We start from the raw sequence: 21,905 nt of genomic DNA on the forward strand, positions 1-21,905 counted from the left end.
GCACCGATGTGCTTCTTGATGGCCTGCAGTGAAGATCCGCCCCGTTCTTTAAGACTGGTGATGGCACTGTTCACCATTTCCGATACTTTCGGATGAGAGGGAGCAGCTTTCGGTTTCTTGCTGCCAGCTTTCGCCCCCTTTTTCTTCGGGGTCGAGGCGGCTGGCGCGGCAGATTGAGCTGGTTGTGCACCTTCGGACATGTTCGCTTGCACTCACGTAACGAAATGATCAGTAATTTCTCGTTTTTTTGCAGTAGATTCCCTTTGCGCTTCGTTTCAGCCAATCGCGTTTCTCGGTTTCGAAATCGACCAATCGCGGCGTAGTCGTCCGTTACACTTTGAATTTGGCGCTTCTGTCATTGTGGAAAAATTGAGGAGAAACATTTATCGTCTTGCTCTCAACGCGTTCAGACGTTTCTTTCATCGATACGCAGACATGGCTAGGACCAAGCAGACTGCCCGAAAGAGTACCGGAGGCAAGGCCCCCAGGAAACAGCTCGCGACCAAGGCTGCTCGTAAGAGTGCCCCGGCGACGGGGGGAGTGAAGAAGCCCCATCGTTACAGGCCCGGTACCGTGGCCCTCAGAGAGATCCGTCGTTACCAGAAGTCGACGGAATTGCTCATTAGGAAATTGCCCTTCCAGCGCCTCGTCCGTGAGATCGCCCAGGACTTCAAGACCGATTTGCGCTTCCAGAGCTCTGCTGTCATGGCTTTGCAGGAGGCCAGCGAGGCCTATCTCGTCGGTCTGTTCGAAGATACCAACTTGTGCGCTATCCACGCCAAGAGAGTTACCATCATGCCCAAAGACATTCAGCTTGCACGTAGGATCCGGGGTGAACGAGCTTAAGTCGTGAAGGAGGAGTAGGAAAAAAAAAACGGCCCTTCTAAGGGCCAACACATGCAAAGAGGTGCGCCTTTTCATTCGCATTGCCACACACGAGTTGAAATAGTTTTTTTTAATCCATACATGAAATTTTTCTGATTGATTAGAAAAGAAAGTTAGGACAAGCCACGTATGTTTTTTTTTTTTGTTTTTTGTTTTGCGCGCAGCGCTGAGAGAAATGTGACGCTGTATTTTATTACTATTGTGCCTCACCCAACCCAGACTTCTAGACTCGCCGGATTCGAATAGAGTTGCTTTGTTTACTGGGGGGTCACTTTTATGGTCTGGGCGTGGCTATCCCCAGCGGACAATGCGATTGTGTTTCGGAACCAGTCTCTAATTTCCCCGGGGGACATTGAGGCGACTGTGTTATTATTATTAAACAATGCGATTTAGCGTGACCTCTTTGCGTGATTTATTGGCCCTGATAAGGGCCTTTTTTTTTTTTTCTTCCTCTCTCGCTTGACTTAAGCTTTCTTTTCGGTTTTCTTGGGCAAGAGAACTGCCTGGATGTTGGGCAGCACTCCTCCCTGAGCTATGGTCACTCCGGACAAGAGCTTGTTCAACTCTTCGTCGTTCCTGATCGCCAGCTGCAGATGTCTGGGAATGATCCTGGTTTTCTTGTTGTCTCGCGCTGCATTTCCTGCCAATTCGAGAACTTCGGCGGCCAGGTATTCCAGGACGGCGGCCAGGTATACCGGAGCTCCGGCACCTACCCTCTCGGCGTAGTTGCCTTTTCGAAGGAGACGGTGGATACGGCCGACGGGAAATTGTAGACCGGCACGGCTAGACCTGGTCTTGCTCTTCCCCTTCACTTTTCCTCCTTTTCCACGTCCAGACATGTTTAATTTTTCCTAAAAAATGATCGGAATCGCGCTTCGCGCTTTTTTTTTGGCGCCGCCAATATCAGCCTGAGAGCTCTGCCTTCCTTGTTTTCCTTTCAGCCAATAGTGCCCCTTTTTGGCGTTTTCGCGATCCGCGTTCGTCGTAGTTGTAGACGAGAAACGCCTTCGTAGTTTTGAACCGAATAATAATCGATAAAACTAAAAGGTTCCGCTGACTATATGACCCGCATTTCCTTCTCCCTCCCCGTATTAACGGTTTCTCTTCTCTTTCCCCCCCCCCCCCCCATACATTTCTTCGTTTTTAAATGAAACTTATTTCTTTTTTTCCTTTTGTTATTAGAGGTGGTGTTTGTTTAGCACTACTGCATGTATGGCATGTCTCTTTCGTCGTTGAAGTTAAAGATTACTGACGTCCCGTATACGGGACAGAAAAGTTTTCTAATTTTCAAGGAAATAAATTATTTTATTCATATTTAGCATTCGGTTCTATACTTATTTTTTGCTTAATGGGCTGAACTTCCAAGAAAAAACGAGTTTAAAGGCGGCACAAAGCACAGATATTCTAATATGATGCTGGTATGCACAAAGAGCTGAAAGGTAATGAACTTGTTGAAACAAAGTGAACGCATGGGAAATACTAAAATAATGTTTATATGCACAAAATGAATGTGAAACGTTAGGGTAAATGAAGGAAAGGCTAAAATGAAGTAAATAAACTTGGCGAAACGAGATGTGTTAATATAATACACTGGGGGCTAAAATGAAATTGAAACAAAGTGGGACGCATGCGAAATACTGGAAATAATGTTTATATTCACAAAAGAAGTATGAAATCATAAATGAATATTTAATTGTTCATGAACGTAGATTGTAGTGAAATTATAATTTCCTATTTTTGTGTGAAATTGAAACAGAAAAAAAAAAAAGAAGTTGGCATTTCTCGTTTCTTTGCATCGCTGACTTTCAGTAGCTAACTAGGAATGATGTATGTCGTGTCTAGTGGCGTAATGGTTACGACGACGGACACGAATCTTGAGCCTAGTGTTTATGAAAGTCATGGGTTCGAATCTGCATTTGGTTATTATAATGAAATAAATTAATGTAATGATTGTAGTATTGTAATGATAATGAAATAAATTGTATGTAAAATATATAAATGTAATGAATAAATGTAAAATACATATTGTATGTAAAATAAATAAATCGCAAAGGGAATCTACTGTTCGAATCTGCATTTGGCTATGATAATTAATTGTTATTTATTATAATAATTACAAATTGTTATCGTATGATAATTTACCTTTCAAAAGTATCGTATCGGCACAGAATTTTTTTTGCTAAAAAATTATTGTAGCAGTTTATAACGTAATCGTGTTAATTGTAACAGATGACTGTGTCGTTGTGGCCTAATGGATAAGACGCTGGACTCAAGAGAATATATTCGGAGGCAGATAATGATATTTTAAATATTGTTGCGCCGAACATATCACGTGGTATATCTATTGTGTGGTAGAAAGTATTGTTGCGAAGCTATACCTTACCTGGGGAACCCCTCGCGGGGGCGCCGCGGGCGGAAAAATAAGGGGGTTTTATTTGAATTTTCATTCCGGTTCCACGCGAGCATGGGTTCGAATCCCACCCAAGACAGTTTCTTCTTTTTTTTTTCCCCCATCCATCACATTTTTCTTTCGCAGAAATTTCATTGATTTTATATATATATATATATATATATATATGCATGCTCGAATAGCTTATTTATTTATGTTTTTTTTTTTCCAGGGATAAATTCACAAGGATTGTTGGTTTCTTCTTCATGAAAGGTAAGCACTCCTAACGTTACATTACACCTCATTATATTATTGCTATATTAAATTACCGTTATGTTAGGCAACAAGTCGTTTGCGACCAGGGTTAAACCTTCTTACTCGATTTATTGGCCCTCAAAAGGGCCTTTTTTTTTCCCCCCCACCCTGAACGAAAAGAAGTTACTTTGAACTGGTGTATTTGGTGACAGCTTTCGTTCCTTCAGACACTGCGTGCTTGGCGAGTTCTCCGGGGAGTAACAGCCGCACTGCAGTTTGGATTTCTCGACTGGTGATGGTGCTTCTCTTGTTGTAGTGGGCCAGTCGTGATGATTCCGCTGCAATTCTTTCAAAGATGTCATTTACGAAGGAGTTCATAATTGACATAGCCTTGCTAGATATCCCGGTGTCTGGGTGGACCTGCTTCAGAACCTTGTAGATGTAGATTGCGAAGCTCTCCTTCCTTCGCTTCTTCCTTTTTTTCTTGTCTCCAGCACGGACAGCCTTCTGGGCCTTTCCGGCTTTCTTCACAGCTTTTCCTGAAGGTTGTGGCGGCATTTTACCTGCAAAAAATTACGAAAATGTGTTAAAAAATTTTGAAATTTTTTCATAACGAAAGGATTTCAAGTTTACTCCACAAGTGAAGTTTCTCATTTGTGATTTTCCGCAACCCAATCTCAAATATAAACAATGGGGGAAGGGAATTCGTATTGTTCACCAGTAGATGGCAGCACTGAGCAGAGTCATATATCAACTTCGCCTTCGGGAACTGAATTACCTAAGAAATTGAATTTGTTCCCCCCCCCCCGCTTCCTTTCCAAACCCCCCCCCCCCCCCCCCCCCCACACACACACACACACAGATTTCAAAATTCAATCGCTTGTGGAAAATGTTATGTATTGGATTATCCGATTAAACATAATTATCAAATAAATAAAAAAAGAGGATTTATATGATGATGCCAACAGTATCTCGCAGTGCTAAGTAGAATCGTATATGAATCACTGATTTATTTGAAATAAATTTAATTTTTCTTTAATTTGAATATTTTGAAATTAAATCTTATTAAAGAAATTTGCCATGGATTGTGGGATTAGAAGAAATTACTGAAAGGAAAAAAAATTCCAACAGTAGATGGCAGCACTAAGCAGAGCCATATAGGCCCATATCACTGGCCGTATAGTATATTAATTTGTTTAATTTTCTTTTATTCCCTCTCTTCTTCCCCCCCCCCCCCCACATACACATATTTTTAAATTAAATTATTGGAAAATTATGTTACTTACCGATTTAAAAAAAGAAAGAAAAGTGATGCCAACAGCACGCGGTGTTCCCAGGTGGTCACCCTCCCAAGTACTAACCGCGCCCGATGCTGCTTAACTTCGGTGATCGGACGAGAACCGGTGTTTTCAGCATGGTATGGCCGTTGGCGATACATAATGCTCTTTTCACACTTCTTAAGTGATCATAAAATCTATTCAAAGGAGCCCGTCCATTTCCGCTGCTTTGTTCCTTTCTTCCCGTGGGAGTTGGGGCACAGATGGTGTCACATCACACTGGTACTCTAATTGATGACATCACAAAGGAGGCTCTTTCATCTGCCGAAAGCGCAGACGCACAAGCTGGTTGACGGACATGTGAGGAATTCCGCCTAAGGGCCCTTCTACAATTTTTCTTTTTTGCGCAAAATGTTTAAGACATTCTCTAGTTTCCGCCGAAAATGTTGTTTTCTTTTTCCAGTTCAATCTGTACTCTTACAGTAGGCATCGATTCCGCCAACTTTCAGTGCTGCTGCGATAATTTTCTGGAGGGGGGGGGGAAGAAATAACGGTTCCCCCCCCCCCTCCTGTCAAAGGGGGGGGATAAATCAAGTCTTTTATCGACCAATCGAATAACGCCTCGTCGGCGGACCAATGCCCGTTAGACAGCGGTGACGTCAGCTCCGCGCTTTCGAGACAGAGATCGTGATTATTGTCGATTTCCTTTCATTTCTGCTTCAGATTTCGCAAATTCAACATGTCTGGTCGAGGCAAGGGAGGAAAAGGTTTGGGCAAAGGAGGAGCGAAGAGACATCGTAAAGTTCTTCGCGATAACATCCAGGGCATTACGAAACCCGCCATCCGTCGTTTGGCTCGTCGTGGTGGTGTGAAACGTATATCCGGTCTCATTTACGAAGAGACCCGTGGAGTTCTCAAAGTTTTCCTCGAGAACGTTATCAGGGATGCTGTCACTTACACCGAGCACGCCAAGAGGAAAACCGTCACCGCCATGGACGTGGTCTATGCGCTGAAGAGACAAGGCAGAACCCTGTACGGTTTCGGCGGTTAAAAACAGCATATGCGGTTTTCATAGAAGACGCGGAGGAGAAAAAAAAAAAGGCCCTTCTCAGGGCCAAAAAATATATGATAGGTTGAAACTGAGTCGCATAACTTTGTTAAATATGTTTAAAAAACTAAACTTAAAGGGTTGGTACTAAATATTTATTACAAAAAAAATATTGCTGTAATCGTACTTTCGTCAAAGGTCAAGTACTATACGGGCCCCCCCCCCCCCCCCAGAGCTGCGAGGTCTCGTCAGACCTCGTAAGGGGCTTTATGTTCTATATATATATATATATATATATATTTGTGTTCGCGCGCTTTAATAACAAAATCGCGTTGATTATTTATGTTATGTATTTATATATTATCATGATAACACGTATCATATATTTATATGCGAGTTCGGCACCTTCTCACAAACATTTCTTGGCTCTGAAAAGAGCCTTTTTTTTTTTTTCCTTCAAGCCTTGGGCTTACTCCCTCATTTTTTTGCTTTCTTTGCCGTCGTCTTTTTCGGAGTGGACTTTGCTTTTTTCGGCTTCGCCGCTTTCGGTTTCGATGGTTTGGCTGCTTTTTTCGGAGACTTGGTCTTCGGAGCAGATTTCTTGACCGTCGATTTCTTTGCGGGGGCTGCTTTCTTTTTCTCGGACTTCTGTTTGGGCTTTGCGGTCTTCTTGGGGGATTTGGGTTTTTTCGAAGCGCCTTCCTTCTTGGGTTTCTTCACCTGTTTGGCAGCGGCAGAGGGTTCCTTGCTCTTCTGCCCGGATGCGCTCAATTTGAAAGATCCGGTGGCACCCTTGCCCTTGGTCTGAACCAGGGCTCCGCTGACTACGGCGCTCTTCAGGTACTTCTTGATGAAGGGTGAAAGCTTGTCCACGTCCACCTTGTACTGGGCACCGATGTGCTTCTTGATGGCCTGCAGTGAAGATCCGCCCCGTTCTTTAAGACTGGTGATGGCACTGTTCACCATTTCCGATACTTTCGGATGAGAGGGAGCAGCTTTCGGTTTCTTGCTGCCAGCTTTCGCCCCCTTTTTCTTCGGGGTCGAGGCGGCTGGCGCGGCAGATTGAGCTGGTTGTGCACCTTCGGACATGTTCGCTTGCACTCACGTAACGAAATGATCAGTAATTTCTCGTTTTTTTGCAGTAGATTCCCTTTGCGCTTCGTTTCAGCCAATCGCGTTTCTCGGTTTCGAAATCGACCAATCGCGGCGTAGTCGTCCGTTACACTTTGAATTTGGCGCTTCTGTCATTGTGGAAAAATTGAGGAGAAACATTTATCGTCTTGCTCTCAACGCGTTCAGACGTTTCTTTCATCGATACGCAGACATGGCTAGGACCAAGCAGACTGCCCGAAAGAGTACCGGAGGCAAGGCCCCCAGGAAACAGCTCGCGACCAAGGCTGCTCGTAAGAGTGCCCCGGCGACGGGGGGAGTGAAGAAGCCCCATCGTTACAGGCCCGGTACCGTGGCCCTCAGAGAGATCCGTCGTTACCAGAAGTCGACGGAATTGCTCATTAGGAAATTGCCCTTCCAGCGCCTCGTCCGTGAGATCGCCCAGGACTTCAAGACCGATTTGCGCTTCCAGAGCTCTGCTGTCATGGCTTTGCAGGAGGCCAGCGAGGCCTATCTCGTCGGTCTGTTCGAAGATACCAACTTGTGCGCTATCCACGCCAAGAGAGTTACCATCATGCCCAAAGACATTCAGCTTGCACGTAGGATCCGGGGTGAACGAGCTTAAGTCGTGAAGGAGGAGTAGGAAAAAAAAAACGGCCCTTCTAAGGGCCAACACATGCAAAGAGGTGCGCCTTTTCATTCGCATTGCCACACACGAGTTGAAATAGTTTTTTTTAATCCATACATGAAATTTTTCTGATTGATTAGAAAAGAAAGTTAGGACAAGCCACGTATGTTTTTTTTTTTTGTTTTTTGTTTTGCGCGCAGCGCTGAGAGAAATGTGACGCTGTATTTTATTACTATTGTGCCTCACCCAACCCAGACTTCTAGACTCGCCGGATTCGAATAGAGTTGCTTTGTTTACTGGGGGGTCACTTTTATGGTCTGGGCGTGGCTATCCCCAGCGGACAATGCGATTGTGTTTCGGAACCAGTCTCTAATTTCCCCGGGGGACATTGAGGCGACTGTGTTATTATTATTAAACAATGCGATTTAGCGTGACCTCTTTGCGTGATTTATTGGCCCTGATAAGGGCCTTTTTTTTTTTTTCTTCCTCTCTCGCTTGACTTAAGCTTTCTTTTCGGTTTTCTTGGGCAAGAGAACTGCCTGGATGTTGGGCAGCACTCCTCCCTGAGCTATGGTCACTCCGGACAAGAGCTTGTTCAACTCTTCGTCGTTCCTGATCGCCAGCTGCAGATGTCTGGGAATGATCCTGGTTTTCTTGTTGTCTCGCGCTGCATTTCCTGCCAATTCGAGAACTTCGGCGGCCAGGTATTCCAGGACGGCGGCCAGGTATACCGGAGCTCCGGCACCTACCCTCTCGGCGTAGTTGCCTTTTCGAAGGAGACGGTGGATACGGCCGACGGGAAATTGTAGACCGGCACGGCTAGACCTGGTCTTGCTCTTCCCCTTCACTTTTCCTCCTTTTCCACGTCCAGACATGTTTAATTTTTCCTAAAAAATGATCGGAATCGCGCTTCGCGCTTTTTTTTTGGCGCCGCCAATATCAGCCTGAGAGCTCTGCCTTCCTTGTTTTCCTTTCAGCCAATAGTGCCCCTTTTTGGCGTTTTCGCGATCCGCGTTCGTCGTAGTTGTAGACGAGAAACGCCTTCGTAGTTTTGAACCGAATAATAATCGATAAAACTAAAAGGTTCCGCTGACTATATGACCCGCATTTCCTTCTCCCTCCCCGTATTAACGGTTTCTCTTCTCTTTCCCCCCCCCCCCCCCATACATTTCTTCGTTTTTAAATGAAACTTATTTCTTTTTTTCCTTTTGTTATTAGAGGTGGTGTTTGTTTAGCACTACTGCATGTATGGCATGTCTCTTTCGTCGTTGAAGTTAAAGATTACTGACGTCCCGTATACGGGACAGAAAAGTTTTCTAATTTTCAAGGAAATAAATTATTTTATTCATATTTAGCATTCGGTTCTATACTTATTTTTTGCTTAATGGGCTGAACTTCCAAGAAAAAACGAGTTTAAAGGCGGCACAAAGCACAGATATTCTAATATGATGCTGGTATGCACAAAGAGCTGAAAGGTAATGAACTTGTTGAAACAAAGTGAACGCATGGGAAATACTAAAATAATGTTTATATGCACAAAATGAATGTGAAACGTTAGGGTAAATGAAGGAAAGGCTAAAATGAAGTAAATAAACTTGGCGAAACGAGATGTGTTAATATAATACACTGGGGGCTAAAATGAAATTGAAACAAAGTGGGACGCATGCGAAATACTGGAAATAATGTTTATATTCACAAAAGAAGTATGAAATCATAAATGAATATTTAATTGTTCATGAACGTAGATTGTAGTGAAATTATAATTTCCTATTTTTGTGTGAAATTGAAACAGAAAAAAAAAAAAGAAGTTGGCATTTCTCGTTTCTTTGCATCGCTGACTTTCAGTAGCTAACTAGGAATGATGTATGTCGTGTCTAGTGGCGTAATGGTTACGACGACGGACACGAATCTTGAGCCTAGTGTTTATGAAAGTCATGGGTTCGAATCTGCATTTGGTTATTATAATGAAATAAATTAATGTAATGATTGTAGTATTGTAATGATAATGAAATAAATTGTATGTAAAATATATAAATGTAATGAATAAATGTAAAATACATATTGTATGTAAAATAAATAAATCGCAAAGGGAATCTACTGTTCGAATCTGCATTTGGCTATGATAATTAATTGTTATTTATTATAATAATTACAAATTGTTATCGTATGATAATTTACCTTTCAAAAGTATCGTATCGGCACAGAATTTTTTTTGCTAAAAAATTATTGTAGCAGTTTATAACGTAATCGTGTTAATTGTAACAGATGACTGTGTCGTTGTGGCCTAATGGATAAGACGCTGGACTCAAGAGAATATATTCGGAGGCAGATAATGATATTTTAAATATTGTTGCGCCGAACATATCACGTGGTATATCTATTGTGTGGTAGAAAGTATTGTTGCGAAGCTATACCTTACCTGGGGAACCCCTCGCGGGGGCGCCGCGGGCGGAAAAATAAGGGGGTTTTATTTGAATTTTCATTCCGGTTCCACGCGAGCATGGGTTCGAATCCCACCCAAGACAGTTTCTTCTTTTTTTTTTCCCCCATCCATCACATTTTTCTTTCGCAGAAATTTCATTGATTTTATATATATATATATATATATATATATGCATGCTCGAATAGCTTATTTATTTATGTTTTTTTTTTTCCAGGGATAAATTCACAAGGATTGTTGGTTTCTTCTTCATGAAAGGTAAGCACTCCTAACGTTACATTACACCTCATTATATTATTGCTATATTAAATTACCGTTATGTTAGGCAACAAGTCGTTTGCGACCAGGGTTAAACCTTCTTACTCGATTTATTGGCCCTCAAAAGGGCCTTTTTTTTTCCCCCCCACCCTGAACGAAAAGAAGTTACTTTGAACTGGTGTATTTGGTGACAGCTTTCGTTCCTTCAGACACTGCGTGCTTGGCGAGTTCTCCGGGGAGTAACAGCCGCACTGCAGTTTGGATTTCTCGACTGGTGATGGTGCTTCTCTTGTTGTAGTGGGCCAGTCGTGATGATTCCGCTGCAATTCTTTCAAAGATGTCATTTACGAAGGAGTTCATAATTGACATAGCCTTGCTAGATATCCCGGTGTCTGGGTGGACCTGCTTCAGAACCTTGTAGATGTAGATTGCGAAGCTCTCCTTCCTTCGCTTCTTCCTTTTTTTCTTGTCTCCAGCACGGACAGCCTTCTGGGCCTTTCCGGCTTTCTTCACAGCTTTTCCTGAAGGTTGTGGCGGCATTTTACCTGCAAAAAATTACGAAAATGTGTTAAAAAATGCGGAATGCGGAATGCAAGAATTTTGTGCCGAGTCCTGCCCTCAGGGCTATTGCAGCGGCTTACAAAAGGCCTGGCAGCTAAAAGTCAATGGGCCAAGAAATAAATTTCCTGACCCAAGGGCCATAGTCAAAGTTGGGTAGAATCCGCTAATGAAGTTTAAATTTCGTAATTTTTTGCAGTGTTGCACAAAAGTGCCGGGGGAGAGAATTTAGTAAACAATGCGACTGGAATATGCGTCGTGGTAAATTTTGAAGAGTGGTTCTGGATCTCGGAATTAATAAAATTAATTCCGGAGCTGAAAATGCCGTCACAACCCCAAAAGGTTAGTCGTTTTAGTGAAGAAGTATAGCTGGTGGAGAAAGCCGGAGAGACTGGTCTTCTGTGATTGGACCGCTATGGAGAAGCCCTGGGATTGGCTGGTCCTCTCTGCTATCCAGGATCTGTAAATAAAAGATAGGAAAAAACAAAGTTCCTAGACGATAGGGAAAAGTGTTAAGAAATAAAATAAATGTTAGTTAAAAAAAAAAAAAAAAGAATTTTTTTTTTTTTTTTTTTTTTTTTTTTCAATTATTAGGTTTTTTTGAAGAGATTTTTGAATTTTTGGAAAGAGGATACCAGGAAATAAAGGGAAGAATGATAACTTAGAATAGGCCTAGGTTATCTCCAGCGTCCATCTCTTTTTCAGTCGCTCCGCTTGATGGAATAATGTGCGAAGTTCGTCGAGCGCAAGTCCATCCATGATATTGTCGGCAGCCATGTCGCTGACAATGGAGGTGAAGTCATCTATCACTTTACCAAGCGATCTCGACTCACTTCTCGGGCGGACTGGGGAGACGGTTCGGCTGGAACTTGCTGTCGGAGGTCTGGACGGTGGAGGCCCCGTTGACCTAAGGCCAGGGGGTCCCCTGGTAATGGCCGCTGGCGTTGATGTCGATTTGTCCTTCAGGAAAAGTTCAAATTTGGCCAGGACTTTCGCCGGGAGCTCAGACTTGGATGGGTGCCGGTTGCTCCTGGAAAAAGAAAGGGTGGGAATGACGGTTTTTCCACTTGGGGCCTTGATGTTCTTTTTTTTTTTGCTCGCAATTTCGAGAAATACGGGACACTTTTTGAAGTTGGCTGGGTGCTGTCCAGAGCACAGGGCGCACTCCGGTGGATCGGATCCCGGCACCCTGCAGCATTTTCCCGGCTCGTGGGAGGTCGTGCACTTGACACATCTATATGGCAGTGTGCATGTTGCCGCAAAATGCGAGAATCCGAGGCACCGGTGGCACTGGAATGTGTGGAAGTTCCGGATGTACCTCTCCACAGTGATGTCCAGGTGATGAATTTTTTTTAGTTGTAGAATTTTTCTGTTTTCTTCTGTTTTGGGGAGCGTGACTCTCCAAACACCTGGCTTGGCTGGGTTTGCCTTGCGAAAGAGTTCAGATTTTCTGATCACGAAACCTATGGCTTCGAGGGCCGTCTTTATGTCGTTAGGTTTGGCGGTTTTCTCAAGTCCTCTGAGAAGCACTGAAAAGAATCCGGAGCGTTTTTCTTTTGGCTTAGGCATGAGCCCTTCATTGAGCAGCCAGTCTTTTGCTGCCAGAAAGTCTTTTTTTGCCTGAAAAGAAACTTTGATCTGACCATCTATTATGGTCGCTGAGAAATGGTCGGCGCAAATTTTGGATAGATGAGAGTCTATTCCGAACCAATTTCCCTTGCTGTCAACCATGATCGAGAAGTCCAAGGAGCCTTGCTCTGATTGGCTGTCGGGACCAGTTGGACCAATGGGAGACGAGTCAGGGAACTCAGGTTTATCTGGCGTGTCTTGTATCGGGAGCGATGGATCTGGTAGAGATGCCATACGTCCTTCGGGTGAAGCATACGGGACGGGGTTGTCTCGTTGCTCCAAGGGTTGAGAGGGAGATTCAGCATCCGGGAGAGGCGTTGTTTCGTTGCCAGCGATTACCTCGGGTGTTAATGTTATAGCACCCGGACGTTGAGATCTGAAAGTAGAAGAAGTGACCTCGGACGGGATCGGCATAGCCTGGTCCGGGAGGATTTCGCACGGGAGTTCGTCCTCGTAGAGGAGACATGAAGTTCCCTTGAGGTCCATAAGCCTGACCACGAGGTCATACTCATAGGACGAGGTTCGATGGGATTGAACAATTTCCAAGAATTGCCGCTCCAATTCACATCGGATCTCGGTGGTGATCCTAGCGTTGATGCTCATCGCTACGTCTATGAGAAGGCTCACGGCCTGGCTCTGGAGATGGGGGTCGTTCGCAGTCTCCTCTCTGGTGCGAAGTTTGTAGTCCCGCCGAGTGCAGTCCACTTCCAAGAAGAATTTATTCCATGCAATTGAATCCTTGTCAAAGGATTCGTGATGCAGTAGGCAGTGGTGTTTCTTCTCGGCAGCAGGCGCTGGCTTGGTTGCGGCTTGCCTCGGCTTCTTTTTAGACCTAGCCATGTCTGGACCTGTAATGAAAAAAGAAATGGCTCCCTAGTTGGAGCGAGCAAAAAACACGACCGTCCCCTTCAGAATCTGGGGCGCGAGTGAATGTGTTGTGTTCTTTTTTGATTTTTGATGTGTTAAAAAATTTTGAAATTTTTTCATAACGAAAGGATTTCAAGTTTACTCCACAAGTGAAGTTTCTCATTTGTGATTTTCCGCAACCCAATCTCAAATATAAACAATGGGGGAAGGGAATTCGTATTGTTCACCAGTAGATGGCAGCACTGAGCAGAGTCATATATCAACTTCGCCTTCGGGAACTGAATTACCTAAGAAATTGAATTTGTTCCCCCCCCCCCCGCTTCCTTTCCAAACCCCCCCCCCCCCCCCCACACACACACACACACAGATTTCAAAATTCAATCGCTTGTGGAAAATGTTATGTATTGGATTATCCGATTAAACATAATTATCAAATAAATAAAAAAAGAGGATTTATATGATGATGCCAACAGTATCTCGCAGTGCTAAGTAGAATCGTATATGAATCACTGATTTATTTGAAATAAATTTAATTTTTCTTTAATTTGAATATTTTGAAATTAAATCTTATTAAAGAAATTTGCCATGGATTGTGGGATTAGAAGAAATTACTGAAAGGAAAAAAAATTCCAACAGTAGATGGCAGCACTAAGCAGAGCCATATAGGCCCATATCACTGGCCGTATAGTATATTAATTTGTTTAATTTTCTTTTATTCCCTCTCTTCTTCCCCCCCCCCCCACATACACATATTTTTAAATTAAATTATTGGAAAATTATGTTACTTACCGATTTAAAAAAAGAAAGAAAAGTGATGCCAACAGCACGCGGTGTTCCCAGGTGGTCACCCTCCCAAGTACTAACCGCGCCCGATGCTGCTTAACTTCGGTGATCGGACGAGAACCGGTGTTTTCAGCATGGTATGGCCGTTGGCGATACATAATGCTCTTTTCACACTTCTTAAGTGATCATAAAATCTATTCAAAGGAGCCCGTCCATTTCCGCTGCTTTGTTCCTTTCTTCCCGTGGGAGTTGGGGCACAGATGGTGTCACATCACACTGGTACTCTAATTGATGACATCACAAAGGAGGCTCTTTCATCTGCCGAAAGCGCAGACGCACAAGCTGGTTGACGGACATGTGAGGAATTCCGCCTAAGGGCCCTTCTACAATTTTTCTTTTTTGCGCAAAATGTTTAAGACATTCTCTAGTTTCCGCCGAAAATGTTGTTTTCTTTTTCCAGTTCAATCTGTACTCTTACAGTAGGCATCGATTCCGCCAACTTTCAGTGCTGCTGCGATAATTTTCTGGAGGGGGGGGGGAAGAAATAACGGTTCCCCCCCCCCCTCCTGTCAAAGGGGGGGGATAAATCAAGTCTTTTATCGACCAATCGAATAACGCCTCGTCGGCGGACCAATGCCCGTTAGACAGCGGTGACGTCAGCTCCGCGCTTTCGAGACAGAGATCGTGATTATTGTCGATTTCCTTTCATTTCTGCTTCAGATTTCGCAAATTCAACATGTCTGGTCGAGGCAAGGGAGGAAAAGGTTTGGGCAAAGGAGGAGCGAAGAGACATCGTAAAGTTCTTCGCGATAACATCCAGGGCATTACGAAACCCGCCATCCGTCGTTTGGCTCGTCGTGGTGGTGTGAAACGTATATCCGGTCTCATTTACGAAGAGACCCGTGGAGTTCTCAAAGTTTTCCTCGAGAACGTTATCAGGGATGCTGTCACTTACACCGAGCACGCCAAGAGGAAAACCGTCACCGCCATGGACGTGGTCTATGCGCTGAAGAGACAAGGCAGAACCCTGTACGGTTTCGGCGGTTAAAAACAGCATATGCGGTTTTCATAGAAGACGCGGAGGAGAAAAAAAAAAAGGCCCTTCTCAGGGCCAAAAAATATATGATAGGTTGAAACTGAGTCGCATAACTTTGTTAAATATGTTTAAAAAACTAAACTTAAAGGGTTGGTACTAAATATTTATTACAAAAAAAATATTGCTGTAATCGTACTTTCGTCAAAGGTCAAGTACTATACGGGCCCCCCCCCCCCCCCCAGAGCTGCGAGGTCTCGTCAGACCTCGTAAGGGGCTTTATGTTCTATATATATATATATATATATATATTTGTGTTCGCGCGCTTTAATAACAAAATCGCGTTGATTATTTATGTTATGTATTTATATATTATCATGATAACACGTATCATATATTTATATGCGAGTTCGGCACCTTCTCACAAACATTTCTTGGCTCTGAAAAGAGCCTTTTTTTTTTTTTCCTTCAAGCCTTGGGCTTACTCCCTCATTTTTTTGCTTTCTTTGCCGTCGTCTTTTTCGGAGTGGACTTTGCTTTTTTCGGCTTCGCCGCTTTCGGTTTCGATGGTTTGGCTGCTTTTTTCGGAGACTTGGTCTTCGGAGCAGATTTCTTGACCGTCGATTTCTTTGCGGGGGCTGCTTTCTTTTTCTCGGACTTCTGTTTGGGCTTTGCGGTCTTCTTGGGGGATTTGGGTTTTTTCGAAGCGCCTTCCTTCTTGGGTTTCTTCACCTGTTTGGCAGCGGCAGAGGGTTCCTTGCTCTTCTGCCCGGATGCGCTCAATTTGAAAGATCCGGTGGCACCCTTGCCCTTGGTCTGAACCAGGGCTCCGCTGACTACGGCGCTCTTCAGGTACTTCTTGATGAAGGGTGAAAGCTTGTCCACGTCCACCTTGTACTGGGCACCGATGTGCTTCTTGATGGCCTGCAGTGAAGATCCGCCCCGTTCTTTAAGACTGGTGATGGCACTGTTCACCATTTCCGATACTTTCGGATGAGAGGGAGCAGCTTTCGGTTTCTTGCTGCCAGCTTTCGCCCCCTTTTTCTTCGGGGTCGAGGCGGCTGGCGCGGCAGATTGAGCTGGTTGTGCACCTTCGGACATGTTCGCTTGCACTCACGTAACGAAATGATCAGTAATTTCTCGTTTTTTTGCAGTAGATTCCCTTTGCGCTTCGTTTCAGCCAATCGCGTTTCTCGGTTTCGAAATCGACCAATCGCGGCGTAGTCGTCCGTTACACTTTGAATTTGGCGCTTCTGTCATTGTGGAAAAATTGAGGAGAAACATTTATCGTCTTGCTCTCAACGCGTTCAGACGTTTCTTTCATCGATACGCAGACATGGCTAGGACCAAGCAGACTGCCCGAAAGAGTACCGGAGGCAAGGCCCCCAGGAAACAGCTCGCGACCAAGGCTGCTCGTAAGAGTGCCCCGGCGACGGGGGGAGTGAAGAAGCCCCATCGTTACAGGCCCGGTACCGTGGCCCTCAGAGAGATCCGTCGTTACCAGAAGTCGACGGAATTGCTCATTAGGAAATTGCCCTTCCAGCGCCTCGTCCGTGAGATCGCCCAGGACTTCAAGACCGATTTGCGCTTCCAGAGCTCTGCTGTCATGGCTTTGCAGGAGGCCAGCGAGGCCTATCTCGTCGGTCTGTTCGAAGATACCAACTTGTGCGCTATCCACGCCAAGAGAGTTACCATCATGCCCAAAGACATTCAGCTTGCACGTAGGATCCGGGGTGAACGAGCTTAAGTCGTGAAGGAGGAGTAGGAAAAAAAAAACGGCCCTTCTAAGGGCCAACACATGCAAAGAGGTGCGCCTTTTCATTCGCATTGCCACACACGAGTTGAAATAGTTTTTTTTAATCCATACATGAAATTTTTCTGATTGATTAGAAAAGAAAGTTAGGACAAGCCACGTATGTTTTTTTTTTTTGTTTTTTGTTTTGCGCGCAGCGCTGAGAGAAATGTGACGCTGTATTTTATTACTATTGTGCCTCACCCAACCCAGACTTCTAGACTCGCCGGATTCGAATAGAGTTGCTTTGTTTACTGGGGGGTCACTTTTATGGTCTGGGCGTGGCTATCCCCAGCGGACAATGCGATTGTGTTTCGGAACCAGTCTCTAATTTCCCCGGGGGACATTGAGGCGACTGTGTTATTATTATTAAACAATGCGATTTAGCGTGACCTCTTTGCGTGATTTATTGGCCCTGATAAGGGCCTTTTTTTTTTTTTCTTCCTCTCTCGCTTGACTTAAGCTTTCTTTTCGGTTTTCTTGGGCAAGAGAACTGCCTGGATGTTGGGCAGCACTCCTCCCTGAGCTATGGTCACTCCGGACAAGAGCTTGTTCAACTCTTCGTCGTTCCTGATCGCCAGCTGCAGATGTCTGGGAATGATCCTGGTTTTCTTGTTGTCTCGCGCTGCATTTCCTGCCAATTCGAGAACTTCGGCGGCCAGGTATTCCAGGACGGCGGCCAGGTATACCGGAGCTCCGGCACCTACCCTCTCGGCGTAGTTGCCTTTTCGAAGGAGACGGTGGATACGGCCGACGGGAAATTGTAGACCGGCACGGCTAGACCTGGTCTTGCTCTTCCCCTTCACTTTTCCTCCTTTTCCACGTCCAGACATGTTTAATTTTTCCTAAAAAATGATCGGAATCGCGCTTCGCGCTTTTTTTTTGGCGCCGCCAATATCAGCCTGAGAGCTCTGCCTTCCTTGTTTTCCTTTCAGCCAATAGTGCCCCTTTTTGGCGTTTTCGCGATCCGCGTTCGTCGTAGTTGTAGACGAGAAACGCCTTCGTAGTTTTGAACCGAATAATAATCGATAAAACTAAAAGGTTCCGCTGACTATATGACCCGCATTTCCTTCTCCCTCCCCGTATTAACGGTTTCTCTTCTCTTTCCCCCCCCCCCCCCCATACATTTCTTCGTTTTTAAATGAAACTTATTTCTTTTTTTCCTTTTGTTATTAGAGGTGGTGTTTGTTTAGCACTACTGCATGTATGGCATGTCTCTTTCGTCGTTGAAGTTAAAGATTACTGACGTCCCGTATACGGGACAGAAAAGTTTTCTAATTTTCAAGGAAATAAATTATTTTATTCATATTTAGCATTCGGTTCTATACTTATTTTTTGCTTAATGGGCTGAACTTCCAAGAAAAAACGAGTTTAAAGGCGGCACAAAGCACAGATATTCTAATATGATGCTGGTATGCACAAAGAGCTGAAAGGTAATGAACTTGTTGAAACAAAGTGAACGCATGGGAAATACTAAAATAATGTTTATATGCACAAAATGAATGTGAAACGTTAGGGTAAATGAAGGAAAGGCTAAAATGAAGTAAATAAACTTGGCGAAACGAGATGTGTTAATATAATACACTGGGGGCTAAAATGAAATTGAAACAAAGTGGGACGCATGCGAAATACTGGAAATAATGTTTATATTCACAAAAGAAGTATGAAATCATAAATGAATATTTAATTGTTCATGAACGTAGATTGTAGTGAAATTATAATTTCCTATTTTTGTGTGAAATTGAAACAGAAAAAAAAAAAAGAAGTTGGCATTTCTCGTTTCTTTGCATCGCTGACTTTCAGTAGCTAACTAGGAATGATGTATGTCGTGTCTAGTGGCGTAATGGTTACGACGACGGACACGAATCTTGAGCCTAGTGTTTATGAAAGTCATGGGTTCGAATCTGCATTTGGTTATTATAATGAAATAAATTAATGTAATGATTGTAGTATTGTAATGATAATGAAATAAATTGTATGTAAAATATATAAATGTAATGAATAAATGTAAAATACATATTGTATGTAAAATAAATAAATCGCAAAGGGAATCTACTGTTCGAATCTGCATTTGGCTATGATAATTAATTGTTATTTATTATAATAATTACAAATTGTTATCGTATGATAATTTACCTTTCAAAAGTATCGTATCGGCACAGAATTTTTTTTGCTAAAAAATTATTGTAGCAGTTTATAACGTAATCGTGTTAATTGTAACAGATGACTGTGTCGTTGTGGCCTAATGGATAAGACGCTGGACTCAAGAGAATATATTCGGAGGCAGATAATGATATTTTAAATATTGTTGCGCCGAACATATCACGTGGTATATCTATTGTGTGGTAGAAAGTATTGTTGCGAAGCTATACCTTACCTGGGGAACCCCTCGCGGGGGCGCCGCGGGCGGAAAAATAAGGGGGTTTTATTTGAATTTTCATTCCGGTTCCACGCGAGCATGGGTTCGAATCCCACCCAAGACAGTTTCTTCTTTTTTTTTTCCCCCATCCATCACATTTTTCTTTCGCAGAAATTTCATTGATTTTATATATATATATATATATATATATATGCATGCTCGAATAGCTTATTTATTTATGTTTTTTTTTTTCCAGGGATAAATTCACAAGGATTGTTGGTTTCTTCTTCATGAAAGGTAAGCACTCCTAACGTTACATTACACCTCATTATATTATTGCTATATTAAATTACCGTTATGTTAGGCAACAAGTCGTTTGCGACCAGGGTTAAACCTTCTTACTCGATTTATTGGCCCTCAAAAGGGCCTTTTTTTTTCCCCCCCACCCTGAACGAAAAGAAGTTACTTTGAACTGGTGTATTTGGTGACAGCTTTCGTTCCTTCAGACACTGCGTGCTTGGCGAGTTCTCCGGGGAGTAACAGCCGCACTGCAGTTTGGATTTCTCGACTGGTGATGGTGCTTCTCTTGTTGTAGTGGGCCAGTCGTGATGATTCCGCTGCAATTCTTTCAAAGATGTCATTTACGAAGGAGTTCATAATTGACATAGCCTTGCTAGATATCCCGGTGTCTGGGTGGACCTGCTTCAGAACCTTGTAGATGTAGATTGCGAAGCTCTCCTTCCTTCGCTTCTTCCTTTTTTTCTTGTCTCCAGCACGGACAGCCTTCTGGGCCTTTCCGGCTTTCTTCACAGCTTTTCCTGAAGGTTGTGGCGGCATTTTACCTGCAAAAAATTACGAAAATTTTGAAATTTTTTCATAACGAAAGGATTTCAAGTTTACTCCACAAGTGAAGTTTCTCATTTGTGATTTTCCGCAACCCAATCTCAAATATAAACAATGGGGGAAGGGAATTCGTATTGTTCACCAGTAGATGGCAGCACTGAGCAGAGTCATATATCAACTTCGCCTTCGGGAACTGAATTACCTAAGAAATTGAATTTGTTCCCCCCCCCCGCTTCCTTTCCAAACCCCCCCCCCCCCCCCCCCCCACACACACACACACACAGATTTCAAAATTCAATCGCTTGTGGAAAATGTTATGTATTGGATTATCCGATTAAACATAATTATCAAATAAATAAAAAAAGAGGATTTATATGATGATGCCAACAGTATCTCGCAGTGCTAAGTAGAATCGTATATGAATCACTGATTTATTTGAAATAAATTTAATTTTTCTTTAATTTGAATATTTTGAAATTAAATCTTATTAAAGAAATTTGCCATGGATTGTGGGATTAGAAGAAATTACTGAAAGGAAAAAAAATTCCAACAGTAGATGGCAGCACTAAGCAGAGCCATATAGGCCCATATCACTGGCCGTATAGTATATTAATTTGTTTAATTTTCTTTTATTCCCTCTCTTCTTCCCCCCCCCCCCCCCACATACACATATTTTTAAATTAAATTATTGGAAAATTATGTTACTTACCGATTTAAAAAAAGAAAGAAAAGTGATGCCAACAGCACGCGGTGTTCCCAGGTGGTCACCCTCCCAAGTACTAACCGCGCCCGATGCTGCTTAACTTCGGTGATCGGACGAGAACCGGTGTTTTCAGCATGGTATGGCCGTTGGCGATACATAATGCTCTTTTCACACTTCTTAAGTGATCATAAAATCTATTCAAAGGAGCCCGTCCATTTCCGCTGCTTTGTTCCTTTCTTCCCGTGGGAGTTGGGGCACAGATGGTGTCACATCACACTGGTACTCTAATTGATGACATCACAAAGGAGGCTCTTTCATCTGCCGAAAGCGCAGACGCACAAGCTGGTTGACGGACATGTGAGGAATTCCGCCTAAGGGCCCTTCTACAATTTTTCTTTTTTGCGCAAAATGTTTAAGACATTCTCTAGTTTCCGCCGAAAATGTTGTTTTCTTTTTCCAGTTCAATCTGTACTCTTACAGTAGGCATCGATTCCGCCAACTTTCAGTGCTGCTGCGATAATTTTCTGGAGGGGGGGGGGAAGAAATAACGGTTCCCCCCCCCCCTCCTGTCAAAGGGGGGGGATAAATCAAGTCTTTTATCGACCAATCGAATAACGCCTCGTCGGCGGACCAATGCCCGTTAGACAGCGGTGACGTCAGCTCCGCGCTTTCGAGACAGAGATCGTGATTATTGTCGATTTCCTTTCATTTCTGCTTCAGATTTCGCAAATTCAACATGTCTGGTCGAGGCAAGGGAGGAAAAGGTTTGGGCAAAGGAGGAGCGAAGAGACATCGTAAAGTTCTTCGCGATAACATCCAGGGCATTACGAAACCCGCCATCCGTCGTTTGGCTCGTCGTGGTGGTGTGAAACGTATATCCGGTCTCATTTACGAAGAGACCCGTGGAGTTCTCAAAGTTTTCCTCGAGAACGTTATCAGGGATGCTGTCACTTACACCGAGCACGCCAAGAGGAAAACCGTCACCGCCATGGACGTGGTCTATGCGCTGAAGAGACAAGGCAGAACCCTGTACGGTTTCGGCGGTTAA

The 21,905-nt window shown here is 43.6% G+C and overlaps 12 protein-coding genes and 3 non-coding genes across 15 annotated transcripts; 6 read left to right on the forward strand and 9 right to left on the reverse strand.

Moving 5' to 3' along the window:
* Positions 1-435: 435 nt before the first annotated feature.
* On the forward strand, positions 436-846 carry LOC149077849 (histone H3). Its single transcript, XM_089242417.1, has one exon. It carries the CDS (start codon positions 436-438, stop codon positions 844-846), a length of 411 nt encoding a protein of 136 aa, XP_089098543.1.
* A 503-nt stretch (positions 847-1,349) lies between these two features.
* On the reverse strand, positions 1,350-1,724 carry LOC149077850 (histone H2A). The gene has a single exon (XM_089242418.1). The coding sequence runs from the start codon at positions 1,722-1,724 to the stop codon at positions 1,350-1,352; it is 375 nt and encodes a 124-aa protein (XP_089098544.1).
* A 1,988-nt stretch (positions 1,725-3,712) lies between these two features.
* Positions 3,713-4,087, reverse strand: LOC149077851 (histone H2B). The gene has a single exon (XM_089242419.1). The coding sequence runs from the start codon at positions 4,085-4,087 to the stop codon at positions 3,713-3,715; it is 375 nt and encodes a 124-aa protein (XP_089098545.1).
* A 754-nt stretch (positions 4,088-4,841) lies between these two features.
* LOC149077852 (5S ribosomal RNA) lies at positions 4,842-4,960 on the reverse strand. Its single transcript, XR_016194273.1, has one exon. It is a non-coding gene; the product is annotated as a 5S ribosomal RNA (ribosomal RNA).
* Positions 4,961-5,545: 585 nt separating this feature from the next.
* On the forward strand, positions 5,546-5,857 carry LOC149077853 (histone H4). Its single transcript, XM_089242420.1, has one exon. It carries the CDS (start codon positions 5,546-5,548, stop codon positions 5,855-5,857), a length of 312 nt encoding a protein of 103 aa, XP_089098546.1.
* A 1,321-nt stretch (positions 5,858-7,178) lies between these two features.
* Positions 7,179-7,589, forward strand: LOC149077854 (histone H3). The gene has a single exon (XM_089242422.1). It carries the CDS (start codon positions 7,179-7,181, stop codon positions 7,587-7,589), a length of 411 nt encoding a protein of 136 aa, XP_089098548.1.
* Positions 7,590-8,092: 503 nt separating this feature from the next.
* On the reverse strand, positions 8,093-8,467 carry LOC149077855 (histone H2A). The gene has a single exon (XM_089242423.1). The coding sequence runs from the start codon at positions 8,465-8,467 to the stop codon at positions 8,093-8,095; it is 375 nt and encodes a 124-aa protein (XP_089098549.1).
* Positions 8,468-10,455: 1,988 nt separating this feature from the next.
* Positions 10,456-10,830, reverse strand: LOC149077856 (histone H2B). The gene has a single exon (XM_089242424.1). It carries the CDS (start codon positions 10,828-10,830, stop codon positions 10,456-10,458), a length of 375 nt encoding a protein of 124 aa, XP_089098550.1.
* Positions 10,831-14,159: 3,329 nt separating this feature from the next.
* Positions 14,160-14,278, reverse strand: LOC149077857 (5S ribosomal RNA). The gene has a single exon (XR_016194274.1). It is a non-coding gene; the product is annotated as a 5S ribosomal RNA (ribosomal RNA).
* A 585-nt stretch (positions 14,279-14,863) lies between these two features.
* On the forward strand, positions 14,864-15,175 carry LOC149077858 (histone H4). The gene has a single exon (XM_089242425.1). It carries the CDS (start codon positions 14,864-14,866, stop codon positions 15,173-15,175), a length of 312 nt encoding a protein of 103 aa, XP_089098551.1.
* A 1,321-nt stretch (positions 15,176-16,496) lies between these two features.
* LOC149077859 (histone H3) lies at positions 16,497-16,907 on the forward strand. Its single transcript, XM_089242426.1, has one exon. The coding sequence runs from the start codon at positions 16,497-16,499 to the stop codon at positions 16,905-16,907; it is 411 nt and encodes a 136-aa protein (XP_089098552.1).
* Positions 16,908-17,410: 503 nt separating this feature from the next.
* On the reverse strand, positions 17,411-17,785 carry LOC149077860 (histone H2A). The gene has a single exon (XM_089242427.1). It carries the CDS (start codon positions 17,783-17,785, stop codon positions 17,411-17,413), a length of 375 nt encoding a protein of 124 aa, XP_089098553.1.
* A 1,988-nt stretch (positions 17,786-19,773) lies between these two features.
* On the reverse strand, positions 19,774-20,148 carry LOC149077861 (histone H2B). The gene has a single exon (XM_089242429.1). The coding sequence runs from the start codon at positions 20,146-20,148 to the stop codon at positions 19,774-19,776; it is 375 nt and encodes a 124-aa protein (XP_089098555.1).
* A 741-nt stretch (positions 20,149-20,889) lies between these two features.
* LOC149077862 (5S ribosomal RNA) lies at positions 20,890-21,008 on the reverse strand. The gene has a single exon (XR_016194275.1). It is a non-coding gene; the product is annotated as a 5S ribosomal RNA (ribosomal RNA).
* A 585-nt stretch (positions 21,009-21,593) lies between these two features.
* LOC149077863 (histone H4) lies at positions 21,594-21,905 on the forward strand. The gene has a single exon (XM_089242430.1). The coding sequence runs from the start codon at positions 21,594-21,596 to the stop codon at positions 21,903-21,905; it is 312 nt and encodes a 103-aa protein (XP_089098556.1).

Source organism: Pholcus phalangioides, unplaced genomic scaffold (assembly GCF_987345545.1).
Source record: "Pholcus phalangioides strain wild (caught in Gottingen) unplaced genomic scaffold, Ppha-v1.0 ptg000015l_1, whole genome shotgun sequence".
NCBI lineage: Eukaryota > Metazoa > Arthropoda > Arachnida > Araneae > Pholcidae > Pholcus > Pholcus phalangioides.

Bases quoted from the DNA above. Each gene is read 5' to 3' on its own strand.
- LOC149077849 (XM_089242417.1), top strand. From the start codon at position 436: ATGGCTAGGACCAAGCAGACTGCCCGAAAGAGTACCGGAGGCAAGGCC.
- LOC149077850 (XM_089242418.1), bottom strand. From the start codon at position 1,724: ATGTCTGGACGTGGAAAAGGAGGAAAAGTGAAGGGGAAGAGCAAGACC.
- LOC149077851 (XM_089242419.1), bottom strand. From the start codon at position 4,087: ATGCCGCCACAACCTTCAGGAAAAGCTGTGAAGAAAGCCGGAAAGGCC.
- LOC149077853 (XM_089242420.1), top strand. From the start codon at position 5,546: ATGTCTGGTCGAGGCAAGGGAGGAAAAGGTTTGGGCAAAGGAGGAGCG.
- LOC149077854 (XM_089242422.1), top strand. From the start codon at position 7,179: ATGGCTAGGACCAAGCAGACTGCCCGAAAGAGTACCGGAGGCAAGGCC.
- LOC149077855 (XM_089242423.1), bottom strand. From the start codon at position 8,467: ATGTCTGGACGTGGAAAAGGAGGAAAAGTGAAGGGGAAGAGCAAGACC.
- LOC149077856 (XM_089242424.1), bottom strand. From the start codon at position 10,830: ATGCCGCCACAACCTTCAGGAAAAGCTGTGAAGAAAGCCGGAAAGGCC.
- LOC149077858 (XM_089242425.1), top strand. From the start codon at position 14,864: ATGTCTGGTCGAGGCAAGGGAGGAAAAGGTTTGGGCAAAGGAGGAGCG.
- LOC149077859 (XM_089242426.1), top strand. From the start codon at position 16,497: ATGGCTAGGACCAAGCAGACTGCCCGAAAGAGTACCGGAGGCAAGGCC.
- LOC149077860 (XM_089242427.1), bottom strand. From the start codon at position 17,785: ATGTCTGGACGTGGAAAAGGAGGAAAAGTGAAGGGGAAGAGCAAGACC.
- LOC149077861 (XM_089242429.1), bottom strand. From the start codon at position 20,148: ATGCCGCCACAACCTTCAGGAAAAGCTGTGAAGAAAGCCGGAAAGGCC.
- LOC149077863 (XM_089242430.1), top strand. From the start codon at position 21,594: ATGTCTGGTCGAGGCAAGGGAGGAAAAGGTTTGGGCAAAGGAGGAGCG.